General features: G+C 45.8%; 1 protein-coding gene across 41 annotated transcripts in view; it reads right to left on the bottom strand.

Moving 5' to 3' along the window:
* LOC110487942 (DNA-binding protein SATB1) overlaps positions 1 to 24,416 on the bottom strand; it is a 60,085-nt gene that overhangs the window by 30,986 nt on the left and 4,683 nt on the right. For 14 of the 41 annotated variants that reach the window (XM_090197841.1, XM_090197880.1, XM_090197889.1 and 11 more), the window contains exons 2-5: positions 15,799 to 16,034; positions 13,738 to 13,914; positions 12,904 to 13,030; positions 8,293 to 8,416 (exon numbers count right to left, since the gene is read on the bottom strand). In XM_090197841.1, coding sequence (XP_090053967.1) covers positions 8,293 to 8,416; positions 12,904 to 13,030; positions 13,738 to 13,914; positions 15,799 to 16,009 — 639 coding nt within the window. In that variant the 5' untranslated portion in view covers positions 16,010 to 16,034. Of the gene's footprint in view, positions 1 to 8,292; positions 8,417 to 12,903; positions 13,031 to 13,737; positions 13,915 to 15,798; positions 16,035 to 17,534; positions 18,640 to 24,416 lie in introns of those variants that run through there. The other 27 variants (XM_090197996.1, XM_090197984.1, XM_090197951.1 and 24 more) reach the window with 7 other exon arrangements.

The raw sequence follows: 24,416 nt of genomic DNA on the forward strand, positions 1-24,416 counted from the left end.
TGGCCTGCGGGTGAATAGCAGGAGAAATTGTTTTGATTGTTATAAATATTCAAAAGATGAAACCATCTGGTTTCAAATTACAGGTATGCCATCTTTATCATATCTTTAATATGAGCACTTGGGGACGGGAGGGAAACCTTCTGGCACAACAGCACTTCAGTGAACAACGCACGACGCTGGCAGCAGAGCCGCAGCCTCATCTCCCACTCCTCCTCACCGGAGATGGAAGACGAGGGAGGATTGAGTCTGCTGCTGTGGATCACTATGGACCTGATGCTGAACTCCTGACCTCAACACCTCTACACAACTGGCATACATTACAATCCCGGTGAATTGCGGAATGATCATTGAGGATGAGTTATTGAGGATCTGACAATTGGTATCTTCAGTAGTGTTAACAGAAAAATGGCACATACAGTACAGTATATCAGCCGAACCAAGTCCATATGAATGCACTATTTTGGTGAGTACAGTGTAGTCCGTATTGTGGCATAATGGGAGCTATTCCTTGGGCGTAGCATGCTATATTTACAGTATCTGGGCGAGGCAGAGCCAGCTATAGCAGGGCCCACCCAAGACACACTTCCTGTGTTCATCTTCGACACAGATGTTCTAATAAACAGTCCTGATTAATCAGGCATCTCCCTCCATACTTCACACCTCTCACTGGGGCACAAACACACACACGCACGCACGCACGCACGCACGCACACACACACACACACACACACACACACACACACACACACACACACAGGCACAGACAAGGTACACACACTTGCCAAGCCGTGCAAATAACCACCGCCACCTCGTGCCCACGAAGCCTCTGCCAGCCAGCAGCCATCAACAGGTAGTGGTGGGTACTGTGTGGCACCAGGATGCTGCCGCCTGCCTGCCCTGGGCCCTTTAAGTGATAGCCATCTACAGCACAGGAGCTTATCAGTGTCCCCAGGAAGTTGCACAGGGCCGTTATCTGCCCCAACTATCTACTCCACTTTCCGTCATGGGAGAGAGACGCGTGAAAAAGACACGTTGGTAAAACCTGCCATGGCCTGCAAGCATATTGCACACACACACACACACACACACACACACACACACACACACACACACACACACACACACACACACACACACACATAAACTAACTAAGACACCGTACACTCACCCTTTTCTTGTTCCCTAGCTCTGATTGTGGCTAATATCTTGCTTCTCCTCCCCCCCCCCCCCAAACATCTAAAACTAATTACAGTCAATTCCACACCAATTGGGTTAAGCGTCCCCACCCCTCCCCACACACACGCACACATGTTCACACGCCTGCACACACACACACACGCACACATACACACCAATAGACCCTACTGCTACCTCAGCTGCTGGCAGCCTCAGAGCAGAGCCCAGACTCACAAAGATGGCATTTGATGGTTATTTGCTGCTATGCAACAGGACAGCTGCTCTGCTGGGGGGGGGGGGGGGGCTCTTTTGTTGCCGTAGTTTCAGAGGAGCCTGGGGGTTAAGTTCGCTCCCAGTCACTGAGCCGGCACTCTCAGAGAGGGTGGTGATGAGGAGAAGGGGGTGGACGGGAGTCAAACTTTTTAGTGAGACCCCATCTACTTTTCCTCTACTGGGGGCATTACACTCAAACTCCATCTGAGCGCAGTCAAATGATATTCCACTGGGAACAATAACAATAGTCACAGTGGTGAATAAAGTCTCTTTTCTCTCAGGCCCCCCTCCCCTCTCTTGGAGTCGGAGTCTCTTCAGGGCATTTGTAGGCCAAACACACAAAGCATGACTCCCCACCACAAAAGAATGAACTAAATGTTTGACAAGACCCAGAACAAAGGCGCCGTTTTTTCAAGATCCCCCCCCCCCCCCCCTTTCTTTCTCTCTTTGAGCTCTGTTCTGAGGTAGGGTTCATTCTCTCCCCCAAATTCTCTGTTTATTAACCTTTCTCTCCCCAGGATTACCCTCCTGAATATCAAGGAGACACTAATCCTATAAAAGCTGCCAATCATCCAAGCCTCCGAACACGCCCTTTCCTCTCCCCGGGCGCTGTTGGCTTCCCAGAAGCTTTAGGAGCGCCTCGGCCTCTGTGGCTTCTCACCTGCCGCCCATCACGTCCCCCTCAGGCACTATCATCAGAGACTCTGAGCCAGAGTTTAATACAGATAGGAAACAGGAGTAGCCACGCAGGTATAATACTGGGCTCAATGGCCCAAATGAGACTTATAGAGAGACCTATGAAAAGCAACAACACACCTCTCTGTGGGTATAGCAATGCAGAACCCACAGTGTAACAGGTGTCAGATATGTTCATGTTGGGCCATCTGTGAACCCCTACAATGCAAGTAAAAACATAGCTGCTTAGAGTATATCATATGTGATATTTGGGATTAACAATGCACATCTCAACTATCATTTCATATTTCCAGTAGCCTGTAAAACAGACCTTCTTACCAACACAGAACATCTTACAATGAGTAAATAACAATGGCTGAACAACGGAGTAAAATCAGAGAGTTGTTCACATACGGACCGTAAACAGGGTGATTACCGGGCAGAGAGGGAGGGAGCGGCGGCACGGCTCAGCCTGAACACCACCGGGGGACTCTTTACATCATCGCCACGCTCTGCCCGGCTAAACACAAACAAACACACCACGGGCCTCTGGGTGACCGTACGGCAGCCTCGGTGAGGGGAGAGTCCACTCCATACCGCACACCATAACATACACACTCCATACCGTAAGCGCTCACACACACACTCTATATCGTAAGAGCACACACACACACACCCAGACGGCTCATGTGATAGATATACTGCAGTTTCTTTCCTGCAGAACAGCTTCTGTTATGAGCTATGATATACGACGAAAGCTGCAATTCTATAGAGTCAAGCTACTTGAATACAGAGTGAGTGTATTACATAACGGTCAGAGAAAAAAACAGACATATTTCTAGCCTGACGTATAAAGAGGAGAATCGAGATTATTCTGGGTTGGTCCATTGTTTACCCAACAATAACCCTGCATGCAATCAACAGTACTGTCATGTACTGTCATGTTGTCTTGTCTCTGTCCTTTCCCTTCACCCTGTCTCCCTCTGCTGGTCGTGTTAGGTTACCTTTTCTCCCCCGCTTTCCCCCAGCTGTCCCTTGTCTCCTCTAACTACCCATTCACCCCGTTCCCCACCTGTTCCCTTTTTCCCTCTGATTAGGTCCCTATATCTCTCTCTGTTTCTGCTCCTGTCCTTGTCGGATTCTTGTTTGTTTGTGTTATTCATGCCTGAACCAGACTATCGTCATGTTTGCTGCAACCTTGTCCTGTCCTGTCGGAATCTGCCGGTCCATCTGAGCCTACGTATGTTTTGTTATTAAAGAAGCTCTGTTTACGTTAATTCGCTTTTGGGTCCTCATTCACTCCCCGTAACAGAAGAATCCGACCAAGAATGGACCCAGCGACTTCGGATCCTCTCCACTCAGCCGTCGAGATCCAGGGAGCGATGCTAGGCAGACACAAGCAGGAATTGTCTGCTGCTCGACATGCCATTGAGACCCTGGCCACCCAAGTCTCCAACCTCACAGAACAGGTTCACCATCTCCGCCTCGATCCACCGGCCACTTCCAGGGCTTTCGAATCTCCGGAGCCCAGAATCAATAACCCGCCGTGTTACTCTGGGGAGCCCACTGAATGCCGCTCGTTCCTCACCCAGTGTGATATTGTGTTTTCTCTCCAGCCCAACACTTACTCCAGGAGCACTGCTCGTGTCGCCTACGTCATATCTCTCCTTATTGGACGGGCTCGTGAGTGGGGCACGGCAATCTGGGAGGCAAGGGCTGAGTGTACTAACCAGTATCAAGACTTTAAGGAGGAGATGATACGGGTTTTTGATCGATCTGTTTTTGGGGAGGAGGCTTCCAGGGCCCTGTCTTCCCTATGTCAAGGCAATCGATCCATAACAGACTACTCTATTGAGTTTCGCACTCTTGCTGTCTCCAGTGGCTGGAACGAGCCGGCCTTGCTCGCTCGTCTTCTGGAGGGTTTCCGCGCAGAGGTAAAGGATGAGATTCTCTCCCGGGAGGTTCCTTCCAGCGTGGATTCCTTGATTGAACTCGCTATTCGCATTGAGCGACGGGTTGATCTTCGTCACCGAGCTCGTGGAAAGGAGCTCGCGCTCTCCGTCGCCTCCCTCTCCGCATCACTACCATCTTCCTCTGCCGGCTCGGGTGCTGAGCCCATGCAGCTGGGAGGTATCCGCATCTCGACTAAGGAGAGGGAACGGAGAATCACCAACCGCCTCTGTCTCTATTGCGGTGCCGCTGGTCATTTTGTCACTTCATGTCCAGTAAAAGGCCAGAGCTCGTCAGTAAGCGGAGGGCTACTGGTGAGCGCTACTACTCCTGTCTCTCCTTCAAGATCCTGCACTACCTTGTCGGTCCATCTACGCTGGACCGGTTCGTCAGCTTCCTGCAGTGCCTTAATAGACTCTGGGGCGGAGGGCTGTTTTATGGACGAGACCTGGGCTCGGGAACATGACATTCCTCTCAGACAGTTAAAGGAGCCCACGGCCTTGTTCGCCCTGGATGGTAGTCCTCTCCCCAGGATTCAGCGTGAGACGCTACCTTTAACCCTCACTGTTTCTGGTAATCATAGTGAAACCATTTCTTTTTTAATTTTTCGTTCACCTTTTACACCTGTTGTTTTGGGCCATCCCTGGCTAGTTTGTCATAATCCTTCCATTAATTGGTCTAGTAATTCTATCCTCTCCTGGAACGCCTCTTGTCATGTGAAATGTTTAATGTCTGCTATCCCTCCTGTTTCCTCTGTCTCTTCTTCACAGGAGGAGCCTGGTGATTTGACAGGGGTGCCGGAGGAATATCACGATCTGCGCACGGTGTTCAGTCGGTCCAGGGCCACCTCTCTTCCTCCACACCGGTCGTATGATTGTAGTATTGATCTCCTTCCGGGAACCACCCCCCCCCGGGGTAGACTATACTCTCTGTCGGCTCCCGAACGTAAGGCTCTCGAGGATTATTTGTCTGTAGCTCTTGACGCCGGTACCATAGTCCCCTCCTCCTCTCCCGCCGGAGCGGGGTTTTTTTTTGTCAAGAAGAAGGACGGGTCTCTGCGCCCCTGCATAGATTATCGAGGGCTGAATGACATAACAGTGAAGAATCGTTATCCGCTTCCTCTTATGTCTTCAGCCTTCGAGATCCTGCAGGGAGCCAGGTTTTTCACTAAGTTGGACCTTCGTAACGCTTACCATCTCGTGCGCATCAGGGAGGGGGACGAGTGGAAGACGGCGTTTAACACTCCGTTAGGGCACTTTGAATACCGGGTTCTTCCTTTCGGCCTCGCTAACGCTCCAGCTGTCTTTCAGGCATTAGTCAATGATGTCCTGAGAGACATGCTGAACATCTTTGTTTTCGTTTACCTTGACGATATCCTGATTTTTTCACCGTCACTCCAGATTCATGTTCAGCACGTTCGACGTGTCCTCCAGCGCCTTTTAGAGAATTGTCTTTTTGTGAAGGCTGAGAAGTGCACTTTTCATGCCTCCTCCGTCACATTTCTCGGTTCTGTTATTTCCGCTGAAGGCATTAAGATGGACCCCGCTAAGGTCCAAGCTGTCATTGATTGGCCCGTCCCTAAGTCACGCGTCGAGCTGCAGCGCTTTCTCGGCTTCGCGAACTTCTATCGTCGTTTCATCCGTAATTTCGGTCAGGTGGCAGCTCCTCTCACAGCCCTTACTTCTGTCAAGACGTGCTTTAAGTGGTCCGTTTCCGCCCAGGGAGCTTTTGATCTCCTCAAGAATCGTTTTACATCCGCTCCTATCCTTGTTACACCTGACGTCTCTAGACAGTTCGTTGTCGAGGTTGACGCGTCAGAGGTGGGAGTGGGAGCCATCCTTTCTCAGCGCTCCCTCTCTGACGACAAGGTCCACCCATGCGCGTATTTTTCTCATCGCCTGTCGCCGTCGGAACGTAACTATGATGTGGGTAACCGCGAACTGCTCGCCATCCGGTTAGCCCTAGGCGAATGGCGACAGTGGTTGGAGGGGGCGACCGTTCCTTTTGTCGTTTGGACTGACCATAGGAACCTTGAGTACATCCGTTCTGCCAAACGACTTAATGCGCGTCAGGCGCGTTGGGCGCTGTTTTTCGCTCGTTTCGAGTTCGTGATTTCTTATCGTCCGGGCTCTAAGAACACCAAGCCTGATGCTTTGTCTCGTCTCTTCAGTTCTTCAGTAGCCTCCACTGACCCCGAGGGGATTCTCCCTGAGGGGCGTGTTGTCGGGTTGACTGTCTGGGGAATTGAGAGGCAGGTAAAGCAAGCACTCACTCAAACTCCGTCGCCGCGCGCTTGTCCTAGGAACCTTCTTTTCGTTCCCGTTCCTACTCGTCTGGCCGTTCTTCAGTGGGCTCACTCTGCCAAGTTAGCCGGCCACCCTGGCGTTCGGGGTACGCTTGCTTCCATTCGCCAGCGTTTCTGGTGGCCCACCCGGGAGCATGACACGCGTCGTTTCGTGGCTGCTTGTTCGGTCTGCGCGCAGACTAAGTCCGGTAACTCTCCTCCTGCCGGCCGTCTCAGGCCGCTTCCTATTCCCTCTCGACCGTGGTCTCACATCGCCTTAGATTTTGTCACCGGACTGCCTTCGTCAGCGGGGAAGACTGTTATTCTTACGGTTGTCGATAGGTTCTCTAAGGCGGCTCATTTCATTCCCCTTGCTAAGCTTCCTTCTGCTAAAGAGACGGCACAAATCATCATCGAGAATGTTTTCAGAATTCATGGCCTTCCGTCAGACGTCGTTTCGGACAGAGGTCCGCAATTCACGTCTCAATTTTGGAGGGAGTTTTGCCGTTTGATTGGGGCTTCCGTCAGTCTCTCTTCCGGCTTTCACCCCCAGTCTAACGGTCAAGCAGAACGGGCCAATCAGACTATTGGTCGCATCTTACGCAGTCTTTCTTTTCGCAACCCTGCGTCTTGGTCAGAACAGCTCCCCTGGGCAGAATACGCCCACAACTCGCTTCCTTCGTCTGCGACCGGGCTATCTCCTTTTCAGAGTAGCCTCGGGTACCAGCCTCCGTTGTTCTCATCTCAGTTCGCCGAGTCCAGCGTCCCCTCCGCTCAGGCTTTTGTCCAACGTTGCGAGCGCACCTGGAAGAGGGTCAGGTCTGCACTTTGCCGTTATAGGGCGCAGACTGTGAGAGCTGCTAATAAGCGTAGAACGAAGAGCCCTAGATATTGTCGCGGTCAGAGAGTTTGGCTCTCCACTCAGAACCTTCCCCTTAAGACGGCTTCTCGCAAGTTGACCCCGCGGTTCATTGGTCCATTCCGTATCTCTCAGGTCATTAATCCTGTCGCAGTGCGACTTCTTCTTCCGCGATATCTTCGTCGCGTCCACCCGGTCTTCCATGTCTCCTGTGTTAAGCCCGTTCTTCGCGCCCCCGCTCGTCTTCCCCCCCCCCCCCCCATCCTTGTCGAGGGCGCACCTATCTACAGGGTCCGTAAGATCTTGGACATGCGTCCTCGGGGCCGTGGTCATCAGTACCTAGTTGACTGGGAGGGGTACGGTCCTGAGGAGAGGAGTTGGGTTCCCTCTCGGGACGTGCTGGACCGTGCGCTGATTGATGATTTCCTCCGTTGCCGCCAGGTTTCCTCCTCGAGTGCGCCAGGAGGCGCTCGGTGAGTGGGGGGGTACTGTCATGTACTGTCATGTTGTCTTGTCTCTGTCCTTTCCCTTCACCCTGTCTCCCTCTGCTGGTCGTGTTAGGTTACCTTTTCTCCCCCGCTTTCCCCCAGCTGTCCCTTGTCTCCTCTAACTACCCATTCACCCCGTTCCCCACCTGTTCCCTTTTTCCCTCTGATTAGGTCCCTATATCTCTCTCTGTTTCTGCTCCTGTCCTTGTCGGATTCTTGTTTGTTTGTGTTATTCATGCCTGAACCAGACTATCGTCATGTTTGCTGCAACCTTGTCCTGTCCTGTCGGAATCTGCCGGTCCATCTGAGCCTACGTATGTTTTGTTATTAAAGAAGCTCTGTTTACGTTAATTCGCTTTTGGGTCCTCATTCACTCCCCGTAACAAGTACTGCTTCTGCAAATGACGGAGGAAGAGAAGAAGAGGAGGGAGGGGGGTGCATCTATATGGACGACAATGGGTATTGATTTGGATTGTCTATGGAATTCTCCATCGTGTTCCACTCTATCAAACTCTGGGCATTTGAAAAAGGGACACTGGCAGTCTTTGGCAAATGGAATAGTGGGGGTTTGTGGACGGCTCCAGCACCTGTGATAAGGGACATTCTTTTGCCAGAGAGCTCTGGTTCATGTCTTTGAGTAACTCCTTGAGGGCATTTCTTACTGTAGAGTGGGTCCACTGCTCTGGCGGCAGGTCCTCCAGTTTAGGACAACTGTGAGACGAGATAGGAGGTAGGAAGAAGAGATAGAGGGGGAGAGAGAGAGAAAGGGATGAGAGTGGGGGGAGAGGACAGAGAACAGGGAAATTGAGACAGGGGAAGGGGGAATAGAGAGAAGGAGAGAAAAGAGAACAGGAGAGAACAGGGGGAGAAAGAGAGAGAGAGAGATGAGCACAGGGCCTTGCTTTCCTGCTGCAAGCGCCCCTCCAAGACAGACAGATTTCATTTGGCGCATCAAGCAGATGCATCTGGAGATTGCTCTCTCTCCCTCCCTCCCTCCCTCCCTCCCTCCCTCCCTTCTTCGTCGCTCTCTCTCCTTCCCTCTCTCTCTCCTGATTGTTCTGATTAGTTAATTACTTTATACAACACATCTGCTGTATTGATGCATGAATTATACATCAGCTGCATGTGGCGACTATTATTTCATGTTACTTCTACCTTCCTGGCTCGATGTGCTCGGTGAAACAATTTAAGGTGTTACCGGCTAGATTTCTGCAGCGGGGGGAAAGGAAATAACAACATGCCGCACGTAAAAACACACATTTTTGATAAAAAGACAAATAATGTATGGGCCTATGCGATATACGAATGTACTCTATTTACAGACAAGTGGACCCCCTTTCAAACCAGATCATTTTAATGAGGGGGAATTCGAAAGTGAACAAGCAGGTCTCCAGTGAGAGAGCCCTGTTCGCTTCAGATAAGGATCTCTTCATTTGATCAAGCACGCGCCACGCAGACGTCACGTGTGTGGGACATATGGCCGTGTTCGCATTGCATGCATTCCTGAATTATGGCAACGACAAAAGAAACACGTGAACCGTACACTCCACAGTTGGTATGGGTGTCTATTGAGTTTATGTGTGTGTGGTGGGGGAGACGGGTTGCTATTGTCTTCGAGGTTATCAAAATGTTGTAGGTACTTTGATATATGTGATGCATATATAATAAACGGAAGGTAGATAGGTAGAAGTTTGAGGATTCAAAGATAGAGGGCGAACACACACACACACACACAAAACACACACACACAACACACACGGCTCTGGTTGAGGCTTTGCCAGAACACCTTAAACGGCTGTAGCAGCAAGAGAGCCTCTGGGGAAAGCAAAGGAACAGAGGGGAGGAAAAGAGAGGGGGGCGAGTGGAGATAGACAGACAGCTATCCATGCAGGCACACAAGCTTGCTGGAAATAAACACAACCGTCTGTGTCCTGGCTGGTGTGTGTGCAGAGGAGGGGAGGAAAGAGAGGGAGGGAGAACAACCTGTGTGTGTATGTGTGTGTATGTGAGTGTGTGTGCGTGTGTGTGTGTGTGTGTGTGTGAGTGAACAGCCCCCCAGAGGGTTGCATTAGCAGTGAACTAGTGAGGGTAGGGCTGAGTGTGTGCAGCTGGCACAGGCCTCTACACCAGCAGTACCAATCTCAGTGTGTGTGTGTGTGTGTAGTCTGTGGCTGCTGTGTGGTCTGTAAACAGTATGTGTGGGCTGTGTGGCCAGACTGGTCATTAGAAATAGGCGGCGATTTTGGATGTTTGAAAACGTCCTGAGAATGTCGATATATGCCTTCCTCGGCTCTAACACCAGCAAAAAGATCAACATTTTGCCCAGCAGTGGGCGAGAACTGATGATGATCAGAGTGAGACCACTGTGCTACTGCAGTTCACAATGCACTAGCAAGCTTGGAGAACACTGTGAATACTGATGATACCTGATGGTAATATTGCATGTTTTTTTATTATTTAGTTGTAGCCTTTTCCTGCAGTCAAATGAACTAGTGGCCTTATAAGTGGAATGTTATAAATATTTTTCAGAATTTCATCATAAATAAACATACCTTTTCTTTTTACGCCAAAAATCTGTGTTTCTATGTCAAACGGTTTTGGTATATTTCCGTCTTCTGTGATGTATATGAAGTGTAATATTGGGATGCAAACTTAAAGTAGATTTGTTTAAGACTACCAAGAAACACTCTCTGTGACCCTGATTTAGCCCACTGGGGTGAAAGGTTAAGCCTTCCCCAAACCATAGCCCTAACCTTAACTATTAATGCCCAAACTGTTAACCTTTGAGTTGTTTCTGTTTTAACCCTGTACCCATGTGGAATTAACCCTGTGACCACACGTAATAAAAGCGTAAAAAATAGACATTCATCCATAATATGTTGAATTTCGAAGGGAAACTATGAGATCTTGTTGGTGTGGCTACTGACTGTGGTCAACGTATTACATTTTTATTTTATTTCACCTTTATTTAACCAGGTAGGCTAGTTGAGAACACCTTTATTTAACCAGGTAGGCTAGTTGAGAACACCTTTATTTAACCAGGTAGGCTAGTTGAGAACACCTTTATTTAACCAGGTAGGCTAGTTGAGAACACCTTTATTTAACCAGGTAGGCTAGTTGAGAACACCTTTATTTAACCAGGTAGGCTAGTTGAGAACACCTTTATTTAACCAGGTAGGCTAGTTGAGAACACCTTTATTTATCCAGGTCGGCTAGTTGATAAAGCAAAGCAGTGCGACACAAACAACAACACAGTTACACATGGAATAAACAAACGTACAGTCAATAATACAATAGAAAAAGTATATATACAGTGTGTGCAAATGAGGTTGGATGAGGGAGGTAAGGCAATAAATAGGCCATAGTGGCAAAATAATTACAATATATCAAACAAACACTGGAGTAATAGATGTGCAGAAGATGAGTGTGCAAGTAGAGATACTGGGGTGGAAAGGAGCAAAATAAATCAAATAAATAACAGTATGGGGATGAAGGAGTTGGATGGGCTATTTACAGATGGGCTATGTACAGGTGCAGTGATCTGTGAGGCACTCTGACAGCTGGTACTTAAAGCAAGTGAGGGAGATATGAGTCTCCAGCTTCAGGGATTTTTGCAGTTCATTCCAGTCATTGGCAGCAGAGAACTGGATGGAAAGGCGGCCGAAGAAGGAATTGGCTTTGGGGGTGACCAGTCAAATATACCTGCTGGAGCGCGTGCTACGGGTGGGTGCTGCTATGGTGACCAGTGAGCTGAGATAAGGCGGGCTTTACCTATCAAAGACTTATAGATGACCTGGAGCCAGTGGGTTTGGCGACAAATATGTAGTGAGGGCCAGCCAACGAGAGCACACAGGTTGCAGTGGTGGGTAGTATATGGGTCTTTGGTGACATAACAGATGGCACTGTGATAGATTGCATCCAATTTGCTGAGTAGAGTGTTGGAGGCTATTTTGTAAATGACATCGCCAAAGTCAAGGATCGGTAGGATAGTCAGTTTTACGAGTGTATGTTTGGCAGCATGAGTGAAGGATGCTTTGTGGCGAAATAGGAAGCCAATTCTAGATACAATTTGGGATTGGAGATGCTTAATGTGAGTCTGGAAGGAGCGTTTACAGTGTAACCAGACACCTAGGTATTTGTAGTTGTCCACATATTCTAAGTCAGAACCATCCAGAGTAGTGATGCTGGACGGGCGGGCAGGTGCGGGCAGCGATCGGTTGAAGAGCATGCATTTAGTTTTACTTGCATTTAAGAGCAGTTGGAGGCCACGGAAGGAGAGTTGTATGGCATTGAAGCTCGTCCGGAGGTTGGTTAACACAGTGTCCAAAGAAGGACCAGAAGTATACAGAATGGTGTTTTTTGCGTAGAGGTGGATCAGAGAATCACCAGCAGCAAGAGCGACATCATTGATGTATACAGAGAAAAGAGTCGGCCCGAGGATTGAACCCTGTGGCACCCCCATAGAGACTGCCAGAGGTCCGGACAACAGGCCCTCCAATTTGACACACTGGACTCTGTCTGAGAAGTAGTTGGTGAACCAGGCGGGACAGTCATTTGAGAAACCAAGGCTGTTGAGTCTGCCGATTAGAATGTGGTGAATGACAGAGTCGAAAGCCTTGGCCAGGTCAATGAATACAGCTGCACAGTATTGTCTCTTATCGATGGCGGTTATGATATCGTTTAGGACCTTGAGTGTGGCTGAGGTGCACCCATGACCAGCTCAGAAACCAGATTGCATAGCGGAGAAGGTACGGTGGGATTCAAAATGGTCGGTGATCAGTTTGTTAACTTGGCTTTTGAAGACCTTAGAAAGGCAGGGTAGGATAGATATGATAGATAACGTAAATGGTGTGTACAGTTTTACAGTAGGTGCTATGAGCAAACCTGACCGCCATGCACAGTTTTTATATGGACTGGATAGCTACCATTGCTATGTCCAGCCCATCCATGACTATGGGGTCTATGGCTGGATTCCAGGTATGTCTTTGCAGTTATGGCTGCTGCAAAGTCTATGGCTATAATGCTAATTTGAGTTAGGGTGGAAGCATGGAAAGGAATGGTAGGCCTATGTGTTGGTACGCATGCTACACTAGACTGGCATAGCTGGGTGGTGGGGTCAGGAGGGTGATGTGGTTGGGTACTTCACTGGACTTGCATTGGGTGGGTAGTTGATTGGGCAACAGGGTGTGGAGACTGACCTGTGCAGCTGAATTTTCAGCGTGACCACATGGTACACGTCCTGCAGCATGTCTGCCACGGTGGCGTCCGGCGCGTCCGTCACGTAGGACAGTGGGACCGGGTTCCACTTGCCCACCTGAATGAGACCTGAAATGGAACGAGAAACACAAACACAATCAATGGTAAATGTTATGTTTCTCAAAGTTAGACGCATACAGATAAACATTTACAATCATTGATTGATTCTGTATTTTCCTAGCAAGGCCACATTAAGATTGACATCTCTTTTCCCAGTAAGCCCCGCCCAGGTATGTGTGTTAGAGTTGCAGTCAGCTGCAACGGGTTCCACCTTCACTCCCACTGAGTGTTCTAGCTAGAGGTTTACAGAGCAGAGAGGCCCTGAGAACTCCTGAGAGACATGTCGTTGCATCCCCTGTCTGGGATCAATGTCAGCCTACGTTACTGAGCCTTCAGATCAGCTGGGAAACTATCAGAGGCCTGGACAACTAAGGCGGTTGTGTGTGTGTGGGGAGCGTGGGGGAGGGGGCAGTGTGTGTGTGTGTGTGTGTGTGTGTGTGTGTGTGTGTGTGTGTGTGTGTGTGTGTGTGTGTGTGTGTGTGTGTGTGTGTGTGTGTGTGCGTGTGCGTGTGGATGGAAGGGGGGAGTGTATGTGGGGTAAGCTGTGGGAGAAGCCAAATCATAGCAAGGCCAGTTCTATAGTTCGTGGAGCGGGCCTGTGTGTGTGCGGGTGTGTGTGCGTGCATGCCTGAGTTGGTATGTGTGTGTATGTGCGTGCATGTGTGTATGTGTGTGTGAGCGGGTCATCAATAGAGTGGGGCTTGTGCCAGTCCTACCTTTCGCCTGTGCCGCCGAGCTGTGCGAGTAGCCCAGTGACAGAAGAGCCATCTCGATGAGCTGGTTGAACAGCATGTCTTTCCTGACCAGCACAAACTCGGCGTGCTCCTCCTTGCTGTCAAACTCGATGGGGCTCTCGTAATGCTCCACCACGCAGAACACAGGGAGCATGTTGCCTGGAGAGACACAGACAACACAGCGAGGGCTCAGACATGACAAATGGTGACCTTCAATGGGGGGATTAATATTACATTTAGACACAGCTGATACAGTCAGACTACCTCTATTCATGAATGAATGAATGCCAGTGCCATTCGTATTATCAGTGACTGCACAATGATAAATATTGCATTGTTTTTTTTATTAGAATTTCCATATTAGCCTTATTCACATTGATAGAACTAGTTGTGGTAGCGGTAGTAGATGTGGTGGTACTGTGATTTTAGTTATTCAATCATGATCAGTGACATCATGATTAAAGCAATGTTCTTAGCCATTATTAATGACATCATTACTCAATTTGAACTAAAGTCTAAATAAATTGAATGCTGTTCAGATGAATCTTGGCCTATCTCAGCTTTCAACCACTTTTGGCTGAGATCTGTTGATTCATTGTCAAGGAGGAGCTCAGATCACATTAGACTGCTTCTGCCTCTGCTGTCAACCCCATATCACCTTCCCATGATGCAACGCTCCAAATCCCAACACTCTGGTGCGCCCTGAGGTTTACTAGTCTGTGTAAACACTGCACTGCTATTAGGTAGAAAACGAGGAATCCTTGTCCAAAGACCTTGAGTGTTCGGGGTGCACTGTGCAAATTTTACATTATACCATTTGGGTTAAAAACTACTTTTGATAATTCGGTGGCTTAAGTTTTGGAGCATCATAACTTTTTTGGCTAAAATGTTCCTCTATAGCCTTCAGTGGTGATGATATGCCACACATTATTCATGGGGTTTGAGCAGTTGCAATGAACCATATTTCTAATGGCCGGCATCCTGAAGATGCAAACATCTCTGACAAACAATCAATAAACAGGGTAATCACCAGCAGGTGCCAGGGAATGTGCTGAAATGCTGCTTCTCTCCCTGATGTTAATAGATAGAGATCTAACAATAAAGACTGCTGTGTAGGTTCATTTGGGGATCAATACAGCCTTTGTGTTCATGGAACGGAGAAAAGCCCATGGTAAATATTATTCAGCTCAAACAATGCCCACTGTGGCCATGCGAAACTTCAGCAACAGACGCTTCTATAAATTTCACAATTTCCTCTCGAAAAAAAGGCAAAAAATATACTGGAACCTTCTGAAAAACGGGAGGGCAGAATGATGCAGGGCTTTCTCAGGTGGTGTTTTGTGACAACTGAGAGAGGAACCAACTAAGAGCAACAGCGCATCAAGGTACTCAACGCAACATTCTATGCTTCCAAAGTCCCCAAAAAACACAACCGAACAAACAGTCGAGACATAGCGGCCAACCGCTAATAAACTCATGAAAATCTGCAGGTCTGAATGCTCGTATCTAGCCCCAAAAATTCATAACATAGTAACATTATTCATGTGATGACCAGGCCAGTAGTTATATAAAAAAGCTATGTCATCATCTCGAAATGAAGGCCCCTTAAGCGGCAAAGGCTCTTAAATGACATTCTCTTCAATAAACAACAGGAGAGAAACAGTGACACAGCGTTATGCAGAATAACACAGTAATAATTCTTAAACGGCCTTGGTATAAAAAATAGGTCTTTGTAGATAGGCCTAAGTGTGGGTGTGTGCACTAAGATGACTAAGGGAAATTTAAATCGGTTTGCGCAGGAAGATGGAAACAAAACCATGACAACATGACACTTGTGAACCATGAAAACATGGCAATTGTAAACACAGACAGCACACACACACTTGCGACATTCCACCTCTCTCCCATCTTGCCAAACACACACAGGCCAAAATTTGGGCCTACTTGTACTGAGGGCCCTTTTGAAGTGTCTGAGGGTTTATATTATGCTATCTCACACACCTACACACACAAACACACACCACCCTGACCAGTGTCACTCACCCCTCTTGTGGCAGTTCTTGAGGAGGTGTCCCGAGGGTTTGTAGTGTACCCCGGCCAGCTTGGCCCCCGTGCTGCCCCTGCCCACGGGGCTGCCGTTCTGTTCCAGCCGGGCCAGCTTGGCTGGGGGGGCCTTGGAGTCGCGGTCGCCCATGCTGTTGACCAGGTCACAGTTCTCCTTCCCCAGGCACGCCTCGCTGAGATGGTCCATCATTCTCAGCACCTCTGCTCACTATCACCTGGGAGGAGATAAGACAGGGACATTCTGGGTGTTCACTAGCTGGCAGAACATTAGGGGGTTTCATGGACATGTAAGGCCTTCACACAGTAAGCACATCATATTCAATTGCATGATATGAAGTATGCCAAATAATATTTTTAGGGTTGATTGTTTTGACATTGAAAATGTTACAACAAAGAGGGTGATAACTTGTCAACATGAACATCTATCTGCGGGAAAAAGCACATAACAAAAACACAACAGTTACAACAATAACTGCCAATTCTGTGCTTTCATTACTTGGCACTCACAATGTTTCGTGCCATCGTAATGTTCCCATTTTTCAGAGCATGTATTATTTATGTCTGTCCCACTACGGATTCCCATATGGTGGGCAAACAAGACCATTTTTTTGCAAACACATTAATTTGCAGAGAGATTCCACTCCGATGATTACTGCAGTTCACAGCACAAGCCCACAAGCCCACAAGCCTTGCAACAGTGAAGTGAAGGCTGAGAGAGTAGAGCTAGCATATTCATCTTGAGTCACTTTCAGCACTCCAAAAAAACAAAAAATTACCAGACAGGCTTTTGGGAAAAAAGCATAAAAAGGCAAAAGACCCACAAGTGGTATCACATGTGCCTAAACAGGACATGATATAAGGAATAAGAATTGTGTGGGATGTCTCTTTAAATTTCTCTTTCAATTTCAGAGAAGACATTACAAAATGTGAGGTAAAACTGAATGAAAGCAGTACCATTGAAAAGATGTTGACGTTTTATACCTTTGAGCGTATCAGAAATGAAAAGTGCAATCAGAAAAAATTATGGATAAAGCAAAGCCTGACATGCCAGTTGCATTTGATAAGTGTACAAAACATTTTTTTAAATTTAACTAGGCAAGTCAGGTTAAGAACAAATTCTTAATTACAATGACAGCCTACCAGGGAACAGTTTGGGGCAAAACGCCAGATTTTTACCTTGTCAGCTCGGGGATTCGATCGAGCAACCTTTCGGTTACTGGCCCAACACTCTAACCACTAGGCTACCTGCCGCCCACATACACAGCCACTGACTGCAGGAAGCACACAATCAACATCTTGACAGGCTCTCCACAACTGAATGACATGGTTAAACACCTAATACACACCATTTTCTATAGCAACATTTGAATAATTATCTGTTAATGGTGTTTCATTCTTTTTGGTAAAAAAATAAGGCTAAATTCAGATGGGTTATTATACAGTGTTTACATTGTGCAATAGAAAGGTTTTTTCAATATTTAAACAAAAACTGAACAGGTCAAAATAATGTATCCCCACCTTCCCACCAGCACACAAATGATCATGAACTATCTCATTCATGATATGCAATGAAGCAACTAATTATTTAAATAGGGGGGGCAACAGAATCCAGACCCGGATATGGTGGTAGTCCAGGGCAGGATTTCTGAATGACCTTTAAAAAAGACAAGCAAGAGTGCAAAACACAAGTTAAGTTACATTTAGGACAAACCAACCTGAAACTCAGCACGTCAAAACTCGAAAGCATATAATGCAGTCTTGGTGAACGATGCCTTCTTCAAGTTTTGTCAAGGGAAAGACAACTTCAATGTCGGATGCTTTCTAGGTTTAAATGATAGGTCCTCTACAGAAATGTGTTCTTCTTTTGAGAGATGAAAGGTTGATATACAAAAGAGCAACCCAAATCTATATAAAAGAAGACGTCGAGACAGACTGGGATACGATAACATTGGTAAGGAATTAAGTATGTACAGTATAGCCTAAATAAATCGAATTATTTGCTCATTCTTACGTCTTATTAGAAGTAGCGGAGGAAAATAACACCTGATACAATAAACTGGCTAACTGTCTCGGGCATAGTCCATCGGTTACAAGTGCAACGAGTTAACACAACGTATCCACCACGATTATCAGTCAGTCGTTCGTGAATAGAACATCGGATAGTGGTAAGCGGTGCTGAAATCTGTTATTTCTACCAGTCGCGAACAATCCTGATGTATAAACGCATACAAAAATAACGTGTATTAAATCAATTCGGCTTCTCTAGAAAAAAAAAATCGACAATGATCTGCTATCTCATGTAGAGACGATGGCGCAACGATATGCACACCCATGTTAAAAAGTGCGATTTACTTTCCAATGTCGAGTTAAGGCTTGCTATGGATGCACAACATCTGCTTGCGATATGTTCTTTCTGCTGGTTTGATTAACGTCCGGACGGGAGCTCTTCTTTCTTTCTCGCTTTCCCCCTCTGTGTCCCCATTAAATTATGAGTTGTATTGACTCATCACTCCCCTTGCTGGTGCTGCCTGTGCTTTCCCTTTCTCCTCCTCATTTCAAAAGAAAATACCCCCAAAACAAGACGATTTAACCCGCATGTCGAGTGTTGAAGGCAGCCACCCGCGACAGCCGATGTCCTGGCGGAGTGGAGAACCTAAAATAAAGTAAAAAGTGGAAAGAAAACAGAGGATGGTGCGATTTCCGGCTGTGCGCGCAGGAATTTTTAATCAGCTTGATTAGAGTGAGGCGGTTCTGCATTTATTACTGAATAACACACATGCACATACACAGAGGCGCGCATAGGCTATACATATTCGAGATGCTATGCGAATGGACATTATATAGGCTACAGGAGGACCATGTGTGAAATTGTTAAAATAGGCCGATATAAACCGCGCATCCCTGGAATGCTATCTGAGAGAGCACAATAGATTAACTCCCATGCCATTTTGGCTATTGATCTACGTCAGTCCTGAGTAGCCTACTCGACCCGTAAGCTATTCTTATTGTACAAACAAATACAGAAACAAACAAACAAAACTGTTATCCCTGTTTGTTTATTACATGGTTACTATTATTTTCCTGAACTTTTCCCATAATAAGATGAATAATAGCCTACAATAATAATGCCGGGCTCCAATATTATGATTATTGAAGACAGATCAAATCTGTTAGGTGTGAACAAAAGCCTGACAACTGTGTTTGCATATCACTTAGAGGTGCCTCACTGGCTGAATATGTCCTATTGCTACAGCACACATCATAGAAGTAGAGGGTGTTGAGCAAAAGCTGTTCTGGTGCCTTTCTAAAATAGCTTATGTACACAGTGCATTCATTTCACACATGCTACGAGCAGCCCTACACACGGGTGACAACGCAATAGAGAGCATAGCCAAACCTCTACTACTAAAAATATTGGATTACAGTACTGACTTTCCCTGACCACAAATATGGCACTGTCCTAACCTCGTACAGGAGAGAGGGGGGACTGGGAGAGAGTGAGTGTGACCTTCCCAAGACCCTAGAGGCGCACCTCAAGGACATCACTGTCAAGGCAAGTGCCTTACAACCTCTGTTATAGACAAAGTATTGTCTATAACTGAAAGCAATGTTGCTGTCTATTACTATATACATCACAATACAATTATTCTCGCTCAAATGGGAATGTGCACAGCACAGCGATGCTATAAAACATATGTTTGCACAAACAACGTAGAGAGAACATCAATTGTCACACAGAATCAAAGAATGCAAATCATTACAGTTATCCTGCATACCCTGAGATAAAACACTATTCTACACGAAAAGATTGTCAGCAGGGGACTATAAACAAAAACATATGTGGGTGTAAATACTTACAGAGACAGACCAAGATATTAGGTACAGTATATCAGGCATGTTGTCAACACAACATGAAAACAAGGCAGTCCAAATTCATAAAAAAAGCTAAAAAGGAAACCAACCAAGACAGGACGCATTAATACCTGGCAAACCATAAACACAAACTCTATATGTGCAGTGATTGCCTACCTCTTTGGTCAAACACAGAGGAAATGCTGCATATAGAAACAAAATGTTGCATATATTGTAGTATTTAATCATAAACCATGGTAAGGCCTATAGCTCCCAGAAATGTTAAGCCAAATCATAAATCTCTTCCCACACAACAACAAAAAACGGTTGTTTTGTCAATAACGCATAGAGGCGAGCAGAAGGAGATATCTGAGGGGAAAAGATTTGTCATAAAAAGTCCAACTCTTCAAAGGAGGGTTTCTCTTAAATTCCTGAGAGATGGTTCCTAGAGATGAGACATCTTGAGCTCAGGGAAACTCTTAGTTCATACCTGTTTATGAAGTTTTAAGCCAAGAGGGTAATACTTTATGGTGTTCAAGCTTTATAAGGATTGACCCAGCAGATGACCTCTTTATCATATAAAAATGTAATTGTTTTATGTTTTTTGATAGAAAGAGCACCTGAGTCACTATTCCCAATGATTGTATTGCTGAAAAACGTTTGAGCCAGAAGTAAACAGAGCAAGGTAAGATTCAGCGGTATCAAGTTGAGGTGGAACACTGTCTTGAGTAAACAGCAACATCTAGCTCAATGTCAGTCACTTTCAAAGCAGTGAGTCTGTGCTGCCGGTAAGTGATGCTGTCCCATGTCTGTGGCCTGTCACCGGAAACCCATACTGTATGCTCCAATGTTAAAACCTTACTGAGGTTCAAACTAGTCAGGTGTATGTCACAATTCAATAAACTTAGTAGCCTATCTATAAAATGTTGGGTTGTACAGAGATGTAAAAACTGTCTAAACTGACAAATTCATATTGCATTCATCAACAGAGTACTGCAGTATTACTTTGTTTTAATCAAGTAAGGTGCATGATAATAAAGATGAAAAGGACAACGCAATATTCTGGGGCTATTACTATGTTATTACAGTGTTACTGCTGGTGATGTAGTAAAATGTATAAAAACAACTATCAATGTTTTTGGGTCAAAACCATTGCTCATTTCACATGATATCACCTGTAATAGCAGGGTCAAGGTTTTATTTAACACATTGGGAAAGTTCAAAGCTAAATACATAAAATGTTTTTTTTATCAAAATGGTTTTTGAGAGACTACACATGACGCTTGCTGTACATTTGGTTGGGTGTACATTTTCATATCTGTCAGAGTGGGCATGGACATAGAAATAACAGCGAATGCGAGCTGTAGTCGGGCAAATTGTTATCTGCCGTGACGCAAGCAGCCGCTGTCATTTCCACTGTGATTGTGGGAGACCATCAGAGAGCATTGATAACCCTGCCAGCCAGGTTCTGGCACTGCCAACAGGTGCTGCCACTGCCAGCGACGTTGGCACAAACATGGCTGTGAAAACCCTCTGACATCCAGAAGGGCACAGATTTGCACTGACTGCACCACTGAATCAACAGTACTGATTATCAATTAACATATAGGTTTTTGTATCAGAGAGAAAAAAAATAGTTTTCACACTGAAAGGCCTCTATCAATACCAGCTGATTACAAACACACTATTGTGATAGATTTACCAGGACCAAGGCATATGTGTTATTACATGTTTGTAAGAGATGGGTGATGATATAGCTGAGCTCCTTAGTATGAAGCAGAGGTTTGGCATGCACATCTTCAATAAAATAAACAATGTAAACATAATGGATGTCTTTAAAGATGTATCTCTGTTAAATAGTGTAATACTTGAGCCATATGATTTAGTTACAATACAAAGCTTGTATCAAGATTCATAGACATAAGCAGTAGGCAAATCACATGCACGTGGCCTTTATAAGTAAGATAAGAAGTCAAAAATGGCAATCATAAATCGATTTCACTATCATTTTACAACACCTACTCATGATCCCTTCTATTGCGCTGTCCCCTTTGCCATCTTTTGCACCACCATAATATATAACCTTACAAATGTTATTGCCATATTGTAGCCCCTTCTTCGACCCTCACTATACCATCACATAGAACGATCATGAAGCCCCTTGTTAAATAATGGAGAGAAAATAAGTACGAGGTCAGTTTTAACAACCAGTTTATAATCTACTCTTTAACATGTCAAGATCCTGCGAAAGAAAGCGTCATGAGCGAACGCTGCAATGTTGGCTTAGCGTCTCGGACGACGTGGCTTCTTTGTTGTCCCCAGACGCCGAACGCGTCATCACATACAGTATGTAGGTGTTGTGATATCGTCATGCTCACTACTTTAGTGGGCATTAATACGATTATTTGGATTATCTAATACAAATGAGTCTGTCTGCATCTTAGCCGTGTGTGAATACTAACAGCATGGGGTAATGCTGTCAGTGCAGACCTCAGCTGGCTGTGTAGGATCTGGGAAATATGAAAGCACACAAAAAAAGAAGGCACTAATAAGCCAATGAGGTATTCAATAATCTGTGTATTATTAATATTGGTGTGCTGATGTCAAAACATTATTATAGTACATGCACAAATTCCCTCTCCACTAATGAGATATTGTTAATACAGTAGTAGGTATTTGCAAGTGTCTTTGCATTGAGAGTGTGTAGACAGCAAACCAATTACCAAAGTCACATGAAAACTTGAAGAGGATAGTGTCCGGTGCAAATTGTTTTAGTTGAAGGGACATTTCCAGCAGTGTTGCATGGTGTGCCACATATACAAATAAACTATTACTAAAAAGACATCAGTGAGAAATTGAGATATCCTTTTAGTACTCAGTCGTTAAGCAGTGAACCTGAATATGAAAGATATTCCATATCAGCAATGGATAGTGTTCTTTAAACTGAACGAGTTGTAGGCTCTCTATTTGGCCCTCTTAGTCAGTATGGTTTTTAATTAAAAGTGAAAGAAAGTAAATCATTTTTTTTAAATTCTGATTTGGCAGTGTTGTGTCGTCATTGGAGAAAGAGAGTGTGATTCAAATGAACATCTTAAAGTTTCCTAAGTGCTTAATTCTTTTATAATCACATGAATGTCCAAAGTAGAACCGGACGACGTCCCCGCCCACTTACTGGAAGACTTTTTCACTTTCCTCTGAACAGGCCTCACAGTATGCGTCAAGTCGTAGACGCCGGCATCAAAGAGTAACAGAAATGAGACGGTGACGGTTTTGAGAAGCCGCATGCTCTTACAAAATATACTATTTGCCTCACAGAACGGAACTCTGACGCCCACCACTAGTACGATGTGTGGTGTGCACTGTACAACTCCCCCCACACACGGAAACACAGGTTTCTCGGTATCCGAGATTGAGCTGGTCTCAGCTCTCTGGGCCTATATGCATCATAAGGTCAAGATCGCTGTCCCGAGCCGCAGCAGCCGTAGCGACAGTGGTGCCACGACGACGACCGGGCCAAGATTAACACAGGGCCAGAGCTGCCCACAGGAATCTTTATTAATGATTCAAAACAAATTATTGTTTCCCCGAGGCTGGTGAGAGGACCCTGTATCGGCTTGTTTATCCCCCTTCGCTTTTATCGAATTATAAAACAAATTAGTCATAGAACAATTAACTAGCATCAGTTTCAGGGCCTTGGAAATTACTTTTCTGTCACTGGTTGCAGGGCCAGTGCTCATCACATGACTGAATAATTTGAACTATAATTTCTGCCTCGTGGATTGCAACATATCAACAATTAATAGCTAGAGAGACAGGGTTGTGTGTTTCGGGAAGCGACACTGAAGATGGCTTTGTCCACACTTTGATGTTAAGCTACACAGTGAAAAGGGAGGCTAAAGATGGTGCAAAGGATGCCATATACTCTGCTGTGGAGGATACTGAAAGGACAAAACTATGGTTGGTGCAGGAGAACTCTTAAGAGTGTTAAGTGATTGTGGGCAGGTGAAACAAATGTTTACTACGCCCAGTACACAGAAAGGCTACTGAGCCAACCATTCCATAGGCCTGGGTGGGAGCATTGGATAAGGAGTGCCAACATGTCAATGCAGTTGTATCTACATATTTTCCTCTGCACATTTAATCTGCAGTCAAAGGATGCATCATCCACCACTGTACAAAACATTTGACAAGGGGATGGTTGAGGTTGTGTTTGTGTGTACAAGAGAATACAGTATCGGTTGAATTTGTTTCATCGGAGTATGTGGGTGGGTATTAACAACCTGATCTTAGCAGGATGCAAATTCCACCAAAGCACTCGGTTCCTTTTTTGTTGCATTATCTGAACAAAGGATTCAGGAAAACCTACACAGATCGGATAATGACAAGCATAAAAATAAAACACAATCACATTTTTTCAAGAAATCAAAACACATGTTGGGCCTGAAATAAGGTGATTTGAATTATAAAAAGTTCAAAGTATCAGTCAACATGTATTTCAAATTGTGTTTGTTATTGTGCAGTGAAGCATGCAAACAATTGCTATTCCATTTTTTACAGAATTGTCATTTTGCCAAACCGTGACAGAATCGACATGACAGACGTTGGTTATTTATCTCTGTGGAAAGACAGGCTCCCCATTGAACCAAACAGTGCTGATTGTGAGGACCAGAAACAATGCAAGCTTTTATCGTTAAGCCAAGGAATCTGGATCAACAGTATGCAAAGCATATGCCAAAATAAATTGT

The sequence above is a fragment of the Oncorhynchus mykiss genome, chromosome 2, assembly GCF_057628025.1.
Source record: "Oncorhynchus mykiss isolate SJ-2025 chromosome 2, ASM5762802v1, whole genome shotgun sequence".
NCBI classification, from domain to species: domain Eukaryota; kingdom Metazoa; phylum Chordata; class Actinopteri; order Salmoniformes; family Salmonidae; genus Oncorhynchus; species Oncorhynchus mykiss.